The sequence below is a fragment of the Penicillium solitum genome (genome assembly GCF_028829755.1).
Source record: "Penicillium solitum strain IBT 25940 chromosome Unknown utg000008l_segment0_segment0, whole genome shotgun sequence".
In the NCBI taxonomy this organism is placed as follows: Eukaryota; Fungi; Ascomycota; class Eurotiomycetes; order Eurotiales; family Aspergillaceae; genus Penicillium; species Penicillium solitum.
Window position 1 is genome coordinate 2,941,109 of NW_027072127.1, and position 14,171 is coordinate 2,955,279.

Consider the following 14,171-nt stretch of genomic DNA (forward strand, 5'->3'; position numbering starts at 1 on the left):
TCTTTTTCCCCTCTCCCAATGGAACCCTCCTACTGAACAATTATTGCTAATATACTGGATTAGTACAAGATGGTGTCAACGACGGAGAATAGTGAGAGCGGTCTCACAACAAAGGCGTCAGCTGGGCTGCCAACACTCAGCCGGCCGCGGATGCTAGTCGTGATCAGCTGCCTTTTTGTATGAACCGGTGGAGTCCCAGTAGAAGCAGCCATACCGGCTAACGTTCATTTCTTAGCTATCATTATTCACGGCGGCTCTTGATTTTGTACGTTTTTTTCGATAACCCGAAGACGAAGTCATCTAAAGCTGACGAGTCTGCTCCAAGACAATCACCAGTCCCGCCATTCCCACTATCGTCGCAGACTTCCGATCGGGTTCAGGCTACACCTGGATCGGCTCTGCCTATCTCTTGGCAAATGCAACTTCCAGTCCAGTATGGGGGAAACTGAGCGATATCTGGGGACGTAAAGCAATGCTGCTTACTGCGGTCGCGGTCTTTTTCATCGGTTCTCTTCTCTGTGCAGTATCAACCAATATTTCGATGTTTCTCAGTGGCCGTGCGATCCAGGGAAGCGGATCGGGAGGCGTCATTATCCTCGTCAATATCTGTATCACAGATATGTTTGATATAAGGTATATCGCAGGCGATTACCTCTGATGTGACTACTGGGCTTGGCTAACAGTAATAAAGACGTAGGAGCATGTACCTGGGACTAACCAGTGTGGTCTGGGCACTGGCCAGTGGTATCGGCCCAGTCCTAGGCGGAGTGTTCACTCAACTCGTCTCATGGAGGTGGAATTGGTGGATCAACCTGCCTTGCAGTGCATTGGCGTTTGTTATGCTGATCTGGCTTCTCAACGTTGACGCTGGAGCAACGACTATCCTTCCGATCTGGCCTGAAAAGACTTGACTGGCTTGGAATTGTCACCATTTTAGGTGTCACTTTGATGCTTCTCCTAGGCCTGAATTTTGGAGGAGAAACTTTTCCATGGAAGTCGCCTACGGTGTTATGTCTCATTGTATTTGGAGTTATCACGATCCCCTTGTTCGTGCTTAGTGAAGCGAAATACGCCCGGTTTCCCATCATGCCAATGCGTCTTTTCAAGCATCGCTCAAATGTGGCATCATTGTTAGTTTGCTTTTGCCATGGTTTTGTGAGTTTTCTCGGTCAATTATCTTATAATGTCAGCAATTGATTAGATGGGTTGGATCATTTAGGTCTATATCTCCGCCTTCTATTTCCTTCCTCTTTTCTTCCAGGCTGTGAAGGGAAAATCGATCTTGATGTCGGGAGTTTTGATTCTTCCCATCGCTATCGTTCAATGTCTTACAGGGATTGCCACAGGATTCGTCATAAAACACACTGGTAAGAGACAAATACTCTGTTCCGTCCTGAATTTCTGGCTTACCCTCTCCCACAGGCCACTTTTGCGAGCCCATCTGGACCGGAATGGCTATATTAACACTAGGATTCGGTTTATTCATTATTTTCGACGATCAGATGTCGATAGTCAAAATTGCAGTGATTGAGGCTGTCGCTGGGTTTGGCGTAGGCATGAATTTCCAGTCGCCTCTCATCGCGCTGCAATCTCACGTTGCCCCGGGCGATTTTGCGACTGCGACTGCCACTTTTGGGTTCACTCGCAATATCGCCACCTCTCTTTCTGTTGTCATCGGAGGAGTGATCTTCCAGCATAGCATGCAAACTCATGCCACAACACTTATAAGTATCCTTGGAGATGAGATGGCAGCACATTTTGACGGGTCTAGTGCAGAAGCCAATGTAGGCCTGATCGCATCACTTCCCGTCCACCAGCGCAATGCAGTCCGCGGAGCGTATGTCGCTAGTCTTCGTTCCATGTGGATTTTGTATATCTGCGTTGCTGCGGTAGGGCTTCTGGCTAGCTTAATGGTTAACAAAAAGTCCCTTGAAGGCCCGACCGATAGAAAGTCAAATGGCCCGGTGTCAGAGTCGCTGCAGTCCCACGAGCTGCAGCAAATAACTCAAAGGTGATCTCTCACGTTTCAACATATTTCGAGGTGAAGTGCCATTGGAATATGCTAATCATCACGGATGTTGTCAATGCAATAAAAATTTGATTTAAAAGTGTATACTGCTAAATGTAAATATTTCATTACTATACATTGATGAAAATGAAGAAATGCCTCCAAATCCCATCCTTTTTCTCTTACGTATAATGATATAGAAACATCGTCGCCATAATCACGTTGCTTGTAACCAGTGATCGAGAATACAGTGGGTATGGCTTTTTCAGGTTACACGGATGGCATGGCTACAGAAATGCATTGCAATTCATTTGATCAACAAGAAGACTTTTTTTCGTCGCCATCGAAGATCGCAATCTATGCAGAAACAGATGGGCTCATGTACTCTTTTCACTTCTTCAGCCGCTTGCATGCAACATCCAAGGTTTCATCTTCGCGATACACAGCAAACCGAAAAAGCATCGCTTTCTGAACTGATTCATTTGGTCGAACATAGAATCCTATTGCACAATTAGAATCAACTATGAATGGAAGGATGATAAACGAAATAGAGCTCACCAGACGACGGCAAACCTGCAACACCAACTGAAAGTGATTAACCTGTTAGTATGGCACAAGCTGTGGAAAATGTGGAGAGGATTGTTTACTTTCGTTAATCAGAAACCAGCACATCTTTGTCTTATTATCCGCATCGGCAATACGCGGTGGAAAAGGATGACCACTTGGAATCTGGACGCCACTAAGACTGACAAGGACCATGTATCCACCATTAGGCTTGTAGTACTGTGTACCAGTCAGTATATAAAGTATATCACCCTGTACAGTCCATTAAAGATATAGACCGGCACTCCAAGCCCTTCCCGGATCGTGCAAAGCGTCTCCATTTTCTGTTGAATACTGGACCGAAGCTGAACCCAATAGCCATTCGTCTCTACCTGTTTGTATCCAGTTGCCGCCGCCTCCTGTGCAGCGCTTGGGCTCGCGTAGCAAGTGTGCCGATGGGAAGTTGCAACGGGTGCCAAAAGTGACGATTTCCCAATTACGAACCCTACTCTCCATCCGGTTGCAGCGAAATCCTTCCCTATGGAGCCAACTGTCAAAGTTATATCCGGGAAGAGCGATGCGACATGAGTTATGGGAGAAGTAAGGGAAAATCGCGAGTACACCTCATCGGCCAGGATAATCAGTGAATGTCTCATACATAAATCACCGATTGCCTGGAGTTCAGCGTGTCTAAACCACTTCCCGGTCGGATTATGTCTGTTGGGGGGATCACAGCATCAGGATGGATTTTTCTTTGCCTCAAGCCGTGATGGGAACGTACGGGTTATTGAGAATCTAAAACAAGTGATCGGTCAGCTAATGTAATCCTTTCTTTATACCTCGGCGTTTCCCTTCGGAATTTCGCACAAGTCGGCACTGACCACCATTTTCGTTCTTGGCGATATGCTTGCCTCTAGCTCATTCATATCAATTTTCCACTCTGCAGCTTGTCTTGTATCATTGTATGAGCATGGAGACAAGGACACATATTTCGGAATGCCCCTAGCAAGAGCTATATTGCGAATGAATCTATTGCGAGAGTATAATAGTCGTTAGTAATTCAAACGTATGAATAAAGGGTTATATTCGTTTCATACTGATCGAATAGGGGTTCAATAATGATGACTTCATCACCGGGATTAATATATGCTATGATAATGCTCAGGATACCTTCATTGGCCCCCGTGGTGATCAAAATCTCGTTCAAAGGAACTTCGCGGCCGGTGTGTGTACTATATGACTCCGCAATCGCTTCACGGAGACGCGGTCGGCCCTATAGAAAGAAATGTAAGCATCATAACTAACGTGGTTATAGATTACCAGTGTCGATGGAAGTATCTACCATGGGTGGGGAATATTGATTGCATTCAACACGCTCGATCGTCTCCTTGAGACAATCCAGAAGGTATCGCGGAGGATTATAGCCGTTAGTTTTGAAATGTGAGCCATTTCAACCTTCTGTTACAAATGATGACCTGTAAACTGTACTTACAAAAATCCCTGGCCAAGATTGATCACTGGCTGTATCGTAGACGTCTTGACTGCCTCATTTACCACGGACCTAAAAGAATGATACTGCGTTAGCAATGTCATTCGTCCCCCCGCCCCCCGGAACAAACAAGCTATCTCGCAAGGTGGCATTCTACCAGATGTCTCCCTCGGGCCCTGACATCCGTTGGGCGGGAACGAGCTTGGTGGACTGCATCTTTCTTGACCTCAATGAATATCCGGTATAACGCGATTCGAATCTAAAGGTAGAATAAAAAGGGAAGTCAAATCGGTCGACTCCGTAGAAGTGCTTCTGTCAGCTGTATCCTGTTCTACTTGAAACTTGTAGGTGGAGGGGTCTGCAAGGGCGAGTTGATTTCGATCCTCCGTTCCGAGGATCCTTCACAATTATGTGCACGTGTCTTCCACATGCGCACCGATTATTCGTTCAAAAATCATAAATACCTGCGGGCCTAGGCTGTGCACTATTGAACTAAATCGGGACGCATAGCAAGATGTGAAAATCGTTGTCTACTAATGGTATAGTGCCTACAGGTAATATGTTACCGAAAAGTCCAGATTTGCCTCGCAAAGGTTGAAGATCAGATTGCGTATCTGACATGGTATCATTTATAATAGCAATGCAATACATGATCAATCTCATTTGATATCTGATAACGTTTGTGGAATGCCAGGGTGGTTGCCTAGGCACTTTGGCGTCCAAGGTTGCATTTGAGCAGACCGAACTATTTCCATAATTGTCAACCCCGCACACTATCGTAAGAGTAGGACTTGAAATTAAAATATGCAATGTAATCAAACAAACAAAGACCAAAATTCATCCAAAAATATTCGAGGAATCGTGTGCAAGTAAATTACGCTGTTTGGCAGGATAACCTGTATTTCAAGGATAAGGGTTGAAATTGAGAGAGAAACTCTAGCTACACTGAATGTTGGTAAGGCTTGAGATTTCGACTACAGTATAGATAATGTGGCGACAAAATAACATTGGACTTACGAGCTGTTTTACCCCCTAGTCTCGCGCAATTCAGGAGTAAGAATTTGAGTGGAAAAAAGGCCATGTTGATGCGGAATCTTAGGGCCGCAACAGAGTACTTGCAAGGATCAATGTCCATTCCCTGATTATGTTTGCGACGAGGGACAGTAACGGTTACCTAATTGCGAATGTAGATAAGAAAAGTTTGAAAGTTCGGAGGGCTGGTTCTTTCTAGCTGTCTTTGATATACAGGGCTCCACTTTGTCTCCACGGGTGGCGGCGGAGTTCCGGGCCGGTTCGAAGCTTGGTCTCGGCCCGTGGCGATCTACGTGCCCGGGGACCAATTGGCCTCCGATTGGCCTTGTACGAGATCTACCAATGGTAGGTCGTAGCTTTATCAGGGTTTTCTAATTGGTCCATTTAACTGTGTCGCTTTGGTATTAGAAAGCAAGTCCGGGGGTCTATCGTCTCCACCCTGAGCCTACAGCCTCGGTCGGCCGATGTAGAACATGATAACGGAATTGGTAAAAGTATCATCTTCCGATCGTCAGGGATTGGAGTTCTATGAAATTTAGTTAGATGAGGAGAAGGGGCCTTGAGCGTTTTAGTCTATAGCACTCGCCCTCGAATACGTTAAATAGCACTCCAGATCCTGCCATCAACCCTACCCTGAGCAGACATTCTTCTGATCACTCCTCAAACAACAAACGCAAATACACCTCTACAAGCTATCCTTTTATTTTAGACAAACAGTCTCCGCATTATGACTTCCACTATGACTTCTAAGGCCTACGAATGGCAGGCCGTTCGTTCCCTTCCACAAGAGCTTCCTGTTGCACAACTTAGGACGGTTCATCTTAGCAAGTTGCTCGATGGAGATGTCGCGGAATCAAGAAACTTTTAAACGCCTGCAAAACTGATGGCTTCTTCTATTTGAATATTCAGAGTATTGACGATAATCTTCTTCAAGTTGTGGACGCTATGTTTCAACTTGACAGGGAATTATATGATGTACCTGACGAGGAGAAAATGGCTTATGATGTGGATAAGCTGTCCGAGTTGAAGCTCAATGGGTATGTAAATAAGTCTGATTATGATCTGGAAGTTGTAGACTAATACTTTTGTAGTTACAAGCCCGTTGGCAGAAACTTTGGTGGCCTTGCTGGTCAAAAGGATGGCTTTGAGATGTATGCGGTAAGATTGTCCGTCTGCCACCTAGATTCTTTTGATTTCTATCTAACACACTGGTCATTGTTAAGATTCCCAAGGATGGCATCATGGACCTTGATGGGCAAGGATCCTTTGTGAGGCCTCCCGTGGTTGACAAGTATATGAACACTTTAAAAAGCTTTGTTCGATTTGTCAACACTGCCACTACTGCTATCATGGAGAGAATCTCAGTCTCCCTGGAGCTCCCTGAGGGTGTCGGCTTGTTGGACTATCACCGGCCAAATGTACCATCGCCAGACATTATCAGACTGCTTAAGTACCATGCCCAGGATATTCGGGAGCGTGGTGCCCTCCATACCCCTCATACAGATCTTGGGTCTCTTACCTTCCTCTTCACGCGGCAACCGGGACTACAGATCCTGGCCCCCAATTCCAACGAGTGGACTTGGGTTGAACCAATGGAGGATTGTGTGATTGTAAACCTTGGTGACATGATGGCATTGTTAACAAACGATTACTTACGGTCTTGCCTTCACCGCGTTGCACCCCTTCCTGGCCAGGCCATGCCTACTCGTTACTCTTTCGCGTACTTGGTTCGTGCCGAGAACAGAACTCCTATGACGGGCCTCAATAGCCCTCTTATACCTGTCAAAGAACAGGAAGAAGTTCTGACGAGTGATGACTGGATCAAAAAGAAGTTCGGGGTATTAAGATTGGACAGTCGCAAGGAAGGCCAGGACTGGGTTCTCACTGGACAAGATAAAGTGTTGCCTGTGTAGAGATAGAAAGATAGACAGTGACGGAGTGCAAAATTGATTGTAGACACTGTCAATATGAGAAATCCTTGCCCTTCTTCCATTTACACTGGGCTATTTCGTATAGATGCCATTTTAAGCTTCACCCTGAATTAAGTAATGCCTATGTCCTATGAATTGTCTTTATCATTCAGGATTGGCAATTCACTAGGCTGCTGGTCTCTTTCTTTTTTCTGGCCAGGCAGGTTTTAAAGTTGCTAGCGGTAAGTTACCGCTCCAATACTCTAACAAGATCGAAATCCGAAAATAACGTGCTGGGTTTTCGTGTAGCCATTCATTTCGCCAAGTTCCCCTTGCATTGTCGCCACGCCCTAGGGCGCTATATCTATTGAAGGTGGGCAATTCTCGCGTTGGGATTGTCTGAACAACTCAAAGGCAAGTAAAACCATGTCCCTTTTGGCCAGAAGCATAGACAATGGACCCTGTGAAGTGGCTTGCTCGTATAGAGCAGTGCTGCGAACTTCATCATCAGTGAACTAGCAATGATCGAGATGCTCATCACTGATCTTGACGGAACTTTGGCCGATCGGCTGTTGCGTCTCGCTGGACCAGACTCGTTGCGCCATCGTCTCTTCGTTGTCGATGGCGATGAATCCGAGCGTACGTATAAGGACTATATCGCCGGTTTTTCTATCTTTGTGATAGAAAGAACACGTGAAAGCATTGCTAGCAATCCTCGAAGGCAAAATTTGCGTCTCCTCCTTCGCTTTCTCGGGCAGCAGAATGGATGATATTCGGGTCCTTCTCGTCTGGAGTTCCTCCTCCTGTGTCCTAGGTATTACCCTATGAGCTTTTCTTGCGGTTTCATTTGATTAATAAAACTCTTCGTTCGGATCGGCTATCGGGGTTGTAGGAAAACACGACAGCCATAGCTGTGAAGCGTTGAATGTTGGGAAACAGTTGTTTCAGGCGATGGAGATGAATGTTGACACTGGCTGCACTGATCGCCTTGGGACTGGAGCAGTACCCTAAAGGGATGCCGGCGTTGTTTATTGCAGTCGACATAGCTGAGTATGGGTAAAAAAGATTTTGGATCCTGGAAGAGGTCATGACACTTATATATTGCCACTCATGTCGCTTCCCGCCTGAAATTTGATTGACATAGGTACAATATCACCCTAGATCTTGACTCGTTCGTCTCTCAGACAGAATTATCAAGTAGTTTCATCGTCACACCGCTTCTCTGTCGCGTGCCATCTATGCCATTATCTTTTAGCTACGCAATAGCAAGTTTTGACACCTGTCTGTGCATCTACTATATTTCAAATGGAGTCCCACAATAAAGAAGGAACTTTGACACTTCAAGCTCGGGACAAAGAAGTTAAATATACATCAAAATTCTAGTTCCGCCTCTAGGGTGCTTTTCCTTTACAGTAGTCCTAGTGGCTAGTAGTACTTCGAAGTTTCTTTCTCTCTTTATACTAGTGGCAAATTGCCTAAAAAACCCCTAAATTGTCTCGGCAATAGGCCATTCTTCGATCCGGCCGTATATTACTCTTATAACCCAACCCACTCGAGAAAAGCCCTATATATTCTAATATCCGATAAAATAATAACGTATAGATATAATTTAATAAATCTAGTGATATGGGTATAGTTTAGCGATTTTCTTCTCTACTCCTAGGGCTAAGACTCACTTATCGAAAATTAGTAACTTGTCTCTATAACCAGATTCGATCCGTGGCAGCACTACCCGCTGGATTTTATTGTTACTATACTCCCCGAAATCCACAATATTGGCTATATAATTCAACGTTGAGTCATGCTTGGTACGCATATTGGTCGGGACGAAGTGAGGTTGGAGAGGTAAAGCGAGGCTGGAGAGATGAAAGCGGAGGAAAAAAGAAGGTCACTTACAGCTTTCTCGATCAGAATGGGGAAGTGTACCTTTTGCTGCACGGGCTGAATATCCGCCCGGAGTGCCCTGAGGACTGAATAGAGCGGCGAGCCGCCCATGCCCGAACCGTGGGCACTAGGTGAGCATGACCTTGCACATGCTGTTGTATGTTTTTGTTTGATTTTTCTTTTTGGCTTGGATTGTCCACTCTAATTCAGTGAGGTATCTATCTATTTTAGAGGAGGCCAAAGTCATGTAAGCGGCGAAAGCTTAGTATATCAGAAGTTACATTGAACCAGGCCTGCTAACATCATGATAACAAAGAGAACCCCGTGGCAGAGTAAATTGTGGAGAAAACATAAAAAATATACATGAGATACGCCGTCCTTGTATATTTATATTCGACGTTCACATCTTTCTGTGAGGGGCCGAAGTTTCGAATCGACTGTATATCATTGTATCATACGAGCAGGACGAACTAACAGCTGTCCAGAAATCCCCTACACTATAGCTTAATACATCAGAACATATTATAGGGCAGAGTAGTGTCATTTGTGTGAATCTCAGCTTCCGTGTTCGGAAAAACTAAAATTGTTGACTTTCATAGACATCTGATTCAGGTGGCCATGTCCTAACTTAAGCTCTCTAAGATTTCCATGCTTCCTGAAGAAGTTCAGCCATGGCAAGGGGCTTGATATCCGGGAACCGCTTGTTGATGGTACCCTCATCAGGCAGGTTGAAAGCCCCTGCCTCAGTCCATTGACCAAATACAGCCAAGATATACTGAAGCTGTTCCTTGGGAAGGAAATAATACACCGGAGGATGCGAAGGAAGTTCAGTCACTTGGAAAGTTCTCAGTTTCTCCTCGCTGTCGTATGTGACGTCAAATTTGGCCCCTAGAGCTTCCATGTCAGAACGGGTCAAAATTTAGGGAGAGCGATGTATATGCAAACCTTTGGTGGTTTCAGCAAGAGACACCAGATCGTTCCATGTCAACTTATCGCCGATGATGATGCTTCTCTCATTCCACTTTTCCTCGCCGATGAGCGCGGCGACATACTTGGCAACATCTAATGTGTGTGTAAATGCCACAGGAACGTTTCCAGATCCAGGAATCGCTGCGGTACTGTTTGCTATGTCGACAGCAAAAACAAAAGGCTGTAGGTAACTTTTCACTTTGGGCAGGCCATAGTAGTCCATAAAGAATCCGTTTGATACCAGAGTGTACTCAAGACCAGATGACTTCAGCTTTTCTGCTGCCAACAATTTACCCTTGAGAGGCGAGAATAGAGCAGCATGACTATATAGGGTCAGCGGGAGTGACAAGTAAATAAATCTGCTACCATGACACTCACGCTTCGTCATAGATGATACCGAATTCACTGGGAATAAAACGATTGGTACTCTTCGATTGAATAGCAGCCTCAATGAGGTTGAGCTGAGAGTTAATCGCTGATTCATCGGAAATGGGAAGAGTAGAGATAATAGTGTCTATTCTGTTCTCTTCCAACACCTTTCCCAATGACCCAACATTAGAATAGTCGACCGCGATAACTGGGACTCCCAGTGTTTTGGACAGTTCATCGTTCGCCTATTCAGACGGTTAGCTACTACCAGAGGTATGATATTGCAAAATTTCACATACACTTCTCGCCAAAACGAAGACAGAGTGGCTTGTCTGGCTCTTCAATGCTTCAACAATCGCCCGACCCAGTTTACCAGTTCCACCAGAGACTGCAAGAATAGCCATTTTAGCGTTGGTTGAATAGAACCTTCCTGAATCAAGTCACGGTTCTCTTTGAGGATGGTAATTCAACTATGGTTCCGTTGGTTAGGAAGGCGCTTTTATAGTTTCCTTCTCCCTGAGCCAAGCGACTACCCCACGAACTTAAATAAACCAATAACACGCGACCACACATAATCATTCGGGGGATATAAAGACATAAACGCGGGATTGGCAATTTTGCTGACGGACCTTCGATTTGCACCCAGCGACTGGTAGTTCGGCGGCCGCCATCCCCGCACGATGACTAACCGTAGGAATTGCCAGCTTGGAAGAGAACCTCCGGCCTTGGCGGGGCGGCCGCCCGCGGCCGCCCTGAAGACGATTCAACATAGAGCTCCGGGATTCTTAGCAATCAACAACCATCTGAAACGGCTTACACCTTTACTCGAGAGAATTTTAAAATTTTCACCTCAATTTACCTAATAGCAAAATGTATCGGTTTAAACCCTCTTATAAAGTTGTTCGCCAATACTCATTCCATCATTCTCCAACATTTTACAAAAAGACCCGCTGGTGCACTTCGTCGCAATCCCTTTGTTTTTGATCTATCCAAACTCGTCCTTCGATAATTCCGTCAAACGAACACGACACCTTGTTCGTAATGGGGAGAGCAACCGTCGTGATAGTCGGCGCCTCTCACGCTGGACTTGGAGTTGCAAATGAGCTTCTTAAAACCGACTCCGATAAGGTTAAGGTCATCTTGATCAATCCGTCGGAGAAGCACTACTTCAATATTGCCGCTCCAAGAATTCTCGCAAAGCCTGAGTTCTTCAAGCCGGAGCAATATCTTCTCCCCATCGAAAAATCATTTACACGCTACCCAGAAGGGTCGTTCCAATTTGTCAAAGGAGAAGCAACTAGCATCAATGTCGCCTCAAAGTCAGTCAAGGTTTCATCGCTACAATCGGACCTTTTCTACGACTATCTTGTGATCGCATCCGGCAGCACGACAACTTCCTCACTGCAGGGGGAGCTGGCTCCTTTCAAGCCACTCGGCAATCAAGATATCGATGCATCCATTCGCTCGATACAAAAGGTCATCTCCGATGCAAAAAGTGTTGTTCTCGGTGGAGCAGGGCCGATTGGTGTCGAATTTTCTGGCGAGCTTGCAGAGGCTTTTGAAGCCAAACAGGGTGCTTCGGTCACTCTCATTTCGGCGACGAAACATGTCTTGCCCATGTTAAAGGAGAAGGGCAGAAATATGGCGGAGAAGGTCCTCGCAGAAAAGAACGTCAAGGTCATCACCTCACGGAAGGTGGTGGATGCTGTGCAGAACGTTTCCGGAAACAAAGCTCAGTGGATTGTCAGCTTGGACAACGGCGAGCAGCTTGAAGCAGATGTATATATATCTACGACGGGAGTGATACCAAATAACCAGTTTGTCCCACCAGAATTTCTCTCCGCCGATGGCTGGATTGCGGTGGACGACAAACTGTGCGTTACGGGAGGGGATGGCTCGATCTATGCACTCGGAGACATTACAACCCAACCACTGCGCACGGTATTAAAGGTTACAGAACAGGTCCCTGTGGTTGTGGCCAATCTCAAGGCTGAAATCCTTGGCAGGGGAAAGTATTCTACCTACTTCTCCAATGGGGCTTTGATGATGATTGTGCCGATTGGAGAAAGTACGGGCACGGGCCAGATTTTCGGATGGAAACCTTGGGGAATCATGGTTTCCAAGATCAAGGGAAAGGATTTCTTTGTTTCGAAAGCTGCTGGAATGCTAGGTTTGAGCTGAAAATTCCATACTCATGTATGCCCATTTAATATCTAGGTAATTTGATTAAATATAGTGCCACCTCCAACTTAAAATTGCTGTAAATCAAAGGAGCTTGGATTTCTGAGGGGATAAAAGAGGGTATATAGAGCGACTAGAGATTACCTTGGCTGATCTTGGTTGACTTAAGAGTTGCTCTAGTCTCAAGAGCTATATCCTCGGCACCAGCAGCTAGCTAGGTTTGGAGATGAAGGAATGAACGGAGATTGTGCTCCCCGGTTGTCGACAAGGACCGCGTACGACTAAGGAATATATAACCGAACATTCCCAGGCTAATTAACCGATTAGGTAGATATGGAACAATCTTGTTCCGCCGCCCGCCGGGTGAAGCATCTTCCAAGGTAGATAAAAGGTTCGTCAACCCCACCAATTGAGAAATCAAGAAGTTACGATTAAACAGACCAAGGTGGTAATGGCAACAACTTCTGGCTCTGTAAATCAGACGAGTGATCGATCTGCACCGCGAACTTGTATTCCGTGCAAGTCTAGCAAGAAGAAATGTGACAAGAATCTACCGACGTGTGATCGCTGTTCCAGGTATTTTGCTTGTCACTGCCCAGTTTGTGGAGCGAATTTGCACGTGAACTGACTATATTACTAGGCTTGATCTCCCTTGTACATATGATGACGCAGCAGAGACAGTGCAAGCTGGAGAGGCTCGAGTCGCGTGTATTTGCATCTGAAGAGCAGCGGGCTGCTGTGACACCCGATCATCTTGCCAACTCCAACATTGAGGTCAAGCAAGCGCAGGAAAATGCTTGGCAGTTGAGACCTAGCCTACTTCAGCCGTCCTACTTGGAATTTATAGTAGGAATGAATTTAACCAGGATCCTAGAGGAGAAAAGCACTTCAATTCGGGCAGTGGGTGAGAAATACTTTGATTCAATACACGACTTCCTACCAATTATCTCTAAGGAAAGAATTGATAAGCGAACCCAGGAAGCAGGAAGTCTCCAACCGAACGGGGGATTCATGATACTCATTTTAAGTATCCTTCTACTAACGGAGAAGCCTGTGAATGGTTTCGTGGCCTCGGGCACATTTTCTCCTCCAGAGTTATACCGAGTTTGCAAATACCATTACTCCCTATTTTCATCACTAAAGGAACCTTGCGTTGAGCTGATTCAATCCGGGCTGTTGATTGCGCTGTATGAACATGCCCATTGCCTGGGGAGTAGCCAGGCATATCTTACAATTGGCACTTGCGCAAGAATGGCCGGTGCCATCGGGCTGCCCGCGCCTACATCCGGTATATCTCAATCTTTAGAAATGACGACCTGTTCAGAAGAAGGCTTAAATATCCTCCTTGGAATTTACATTCTTGACAAGTAATACTTAGCACTTCATAACGTTCTTTCTTGGGATACTCGTTCGCTAATACTCCAGGTCTCATGGCAGGCATATCAAGATGGTTTCTAAGGTGACCCAGACACCCATAATCTATGAATATTCTCCAATTGTAAAACCTTTGGACATAACAGGTCTGGTTCTGCTGATTAGTGTCGTATTGAGTTCCACAGACCTAATCTCATATAGTGGGGAAGGTTGGCACCTTACAGTGCGAAGCGAATGCATGTGACATCCTTGAACGAGTACAAGTTGTTCTCTGTGATCGCTCTCCTGCATATTGGTCGGCTTGCCCTGGCGGTACGCGATTAATTCGAGATATCTCACTGGAAGCCGAAGTACAGAGATTGATGACCAACTTTACGGATCACCGAGATGACTTTCTATGGCACCGAGGCCT

At 45.7% G+C, this 14,171-nt stretch overlaps 8 protein-coding genes across 8 annotated transcripts; 6 read left to right on the plus strand and 2 right to left on the minus strand.

The window, feature by feature from the left end:
- Positions 1–69: 69 nt before the first annotated feature.
- N7455_010414 (uncharacterized protein) lies at positions 70–911 on the plus strand (the record flags this gene model as incomplete). The annotated part of the gene is made up of 4 exons (XM_065606446.1): positions 70–177; positions 236–265; positions 326–633; positions 692–911. The coding sequence occupies 4 exons, from the start codon at positions 70–72 to the stop codon at positions 909–911; spliced, it is 666 nt and encodes a 221-aa protein (XP_065460409.1).
- A 37-nt stretch (positions 912–948) lies between these two features.
- Positions 949–2,015, plus strand: N7455_010415 (uncharacterized protein; the record flags this gene model as incomplete). The annotated part of the gene is made up of 3 exons (XM_065606447.1): positions 949–1,155; positions 1,220–1,367; positions 1,423–2,015. The coding sequence occupies 3 exons, from the start codon at positions 949–951 to the stop codon at positions 2,013–2,015; spliced, it is 948 nt and encodes a 315-aa protein (XP_065460410.1).
- Positions 2,016–2,398: 383 nt separating this feature from the next.
- On the minus strand, positions 2,399–3,438 carry N7455_010416 (uncharacterized protein; the record flags this gene model as incomplete). Its single annotated transcript, XM_065606448.1, has 6 exons — positions 2,399–2,508; positions 2,567–2,593; positions 2,656–2,791; positions 2,851–3,268; positions 3,333–3,346; positions 3,391–3,438. 6 exons carry the CDS (start codon positions 3,436–3,438, stop codon positions 2,399–2,401), a joined length of 753 nt encoding a protein of 250 aa, XP_065460411.1.
- Positions 3,439–5,811: 2,373 nt separating this feature from the next.
- Positions 5,812–6,985, plus strand: N7455_010417 (uncharacterized protein; the record flags this gene model as incomplete). The annotated part of the gene is made up of 4 exons (XM_040954882.2): positions 5,812–5,841; positions 5,898–6,109; positions 6,164–6,230; positions 6,296–6,985. The coding sequence occupies 4 exons, from the start codon at positions 5,812–5,814 to the stop codon at positions 6,983–6,985; spliced, it is 999 nt and encodes a 332-aa protein (XP_040814733.2).
- A 518-nt stretch (positions 6,986–7,503) lies between these two features.
- On the plus strand, positions 7,504–7,810 carry N7455_010418 (uncharacterized protein; the record flags this gene model as incomplete). The annotated part of the gene is made up of 2 exons (XM_065606449.1): positions 7,504–7,621; positions 7,671–7,810. The coding sequence occupies 2 exons, from the start codon at positions 7,504–7,506 to the stop codon at positions 7,808–7,810; spliced, it is 258 nt and encodes an 85-aa protein (XP_065460412.1).
- A 1,693-nt stretch (positions 7,811–9,503) lies between these two features.
- On the minus strand, positions 9,504–10,608 carry N7455_010419 (uncharacterized protein; the record flags this gene model as incomplete). The annotated part of the gene is made up of 4 exons (XM_040955012.2): positions 9,504–9,754; positions 9,812–10,158; positions 10,214–10,449; positions 10,504–10,608. 4 exons carry the CDS (start codon positions 10,606–10,608, stop codon positions 9,504–9,506), a joined length of 939 nt encoding a protein of 312 aa, XP_040814663.2.
- A 637-nt stretch (positions 10,609–11,245) lies between these two features.
- On the plus strand, positions 11,246–12,385 carry N7455_010420 (NAD(P)/FAD-dependent oxidoreductase; the record flags this gene model as incomplete). The annotated part of the gene is made up of 1 exon (XM_040954859.2): positions 11,246–12,385. One exon carries the CDS (start codon positions 11,246–11,248, stop codon positions 12,383–12,385), a length of 1,140 nt encoding a protein of 379 aa, XP_040814622.2.
- A 663-nt stretch (positions 12,386–13,048) lies between these two features.
- N7455_010421 (uncharacterized protein) lies at positions 13,049–13,293 on the plus strand (the record flags this gene model as incomplete). Its single annotated transcript, XM_065606450.1, has 2 exons — positions 13,049–13,231; positions 13,252–13,293. 2 exons carry the CDS (start codon positions 13,049–13,051, stop codon positions 13,291–13,293), a joined length of 225 nt encoding a protein of 74 aa, XP_065460413.1.
- Positions 13,294–14,171: the final 878 nt, after the last annotated feature.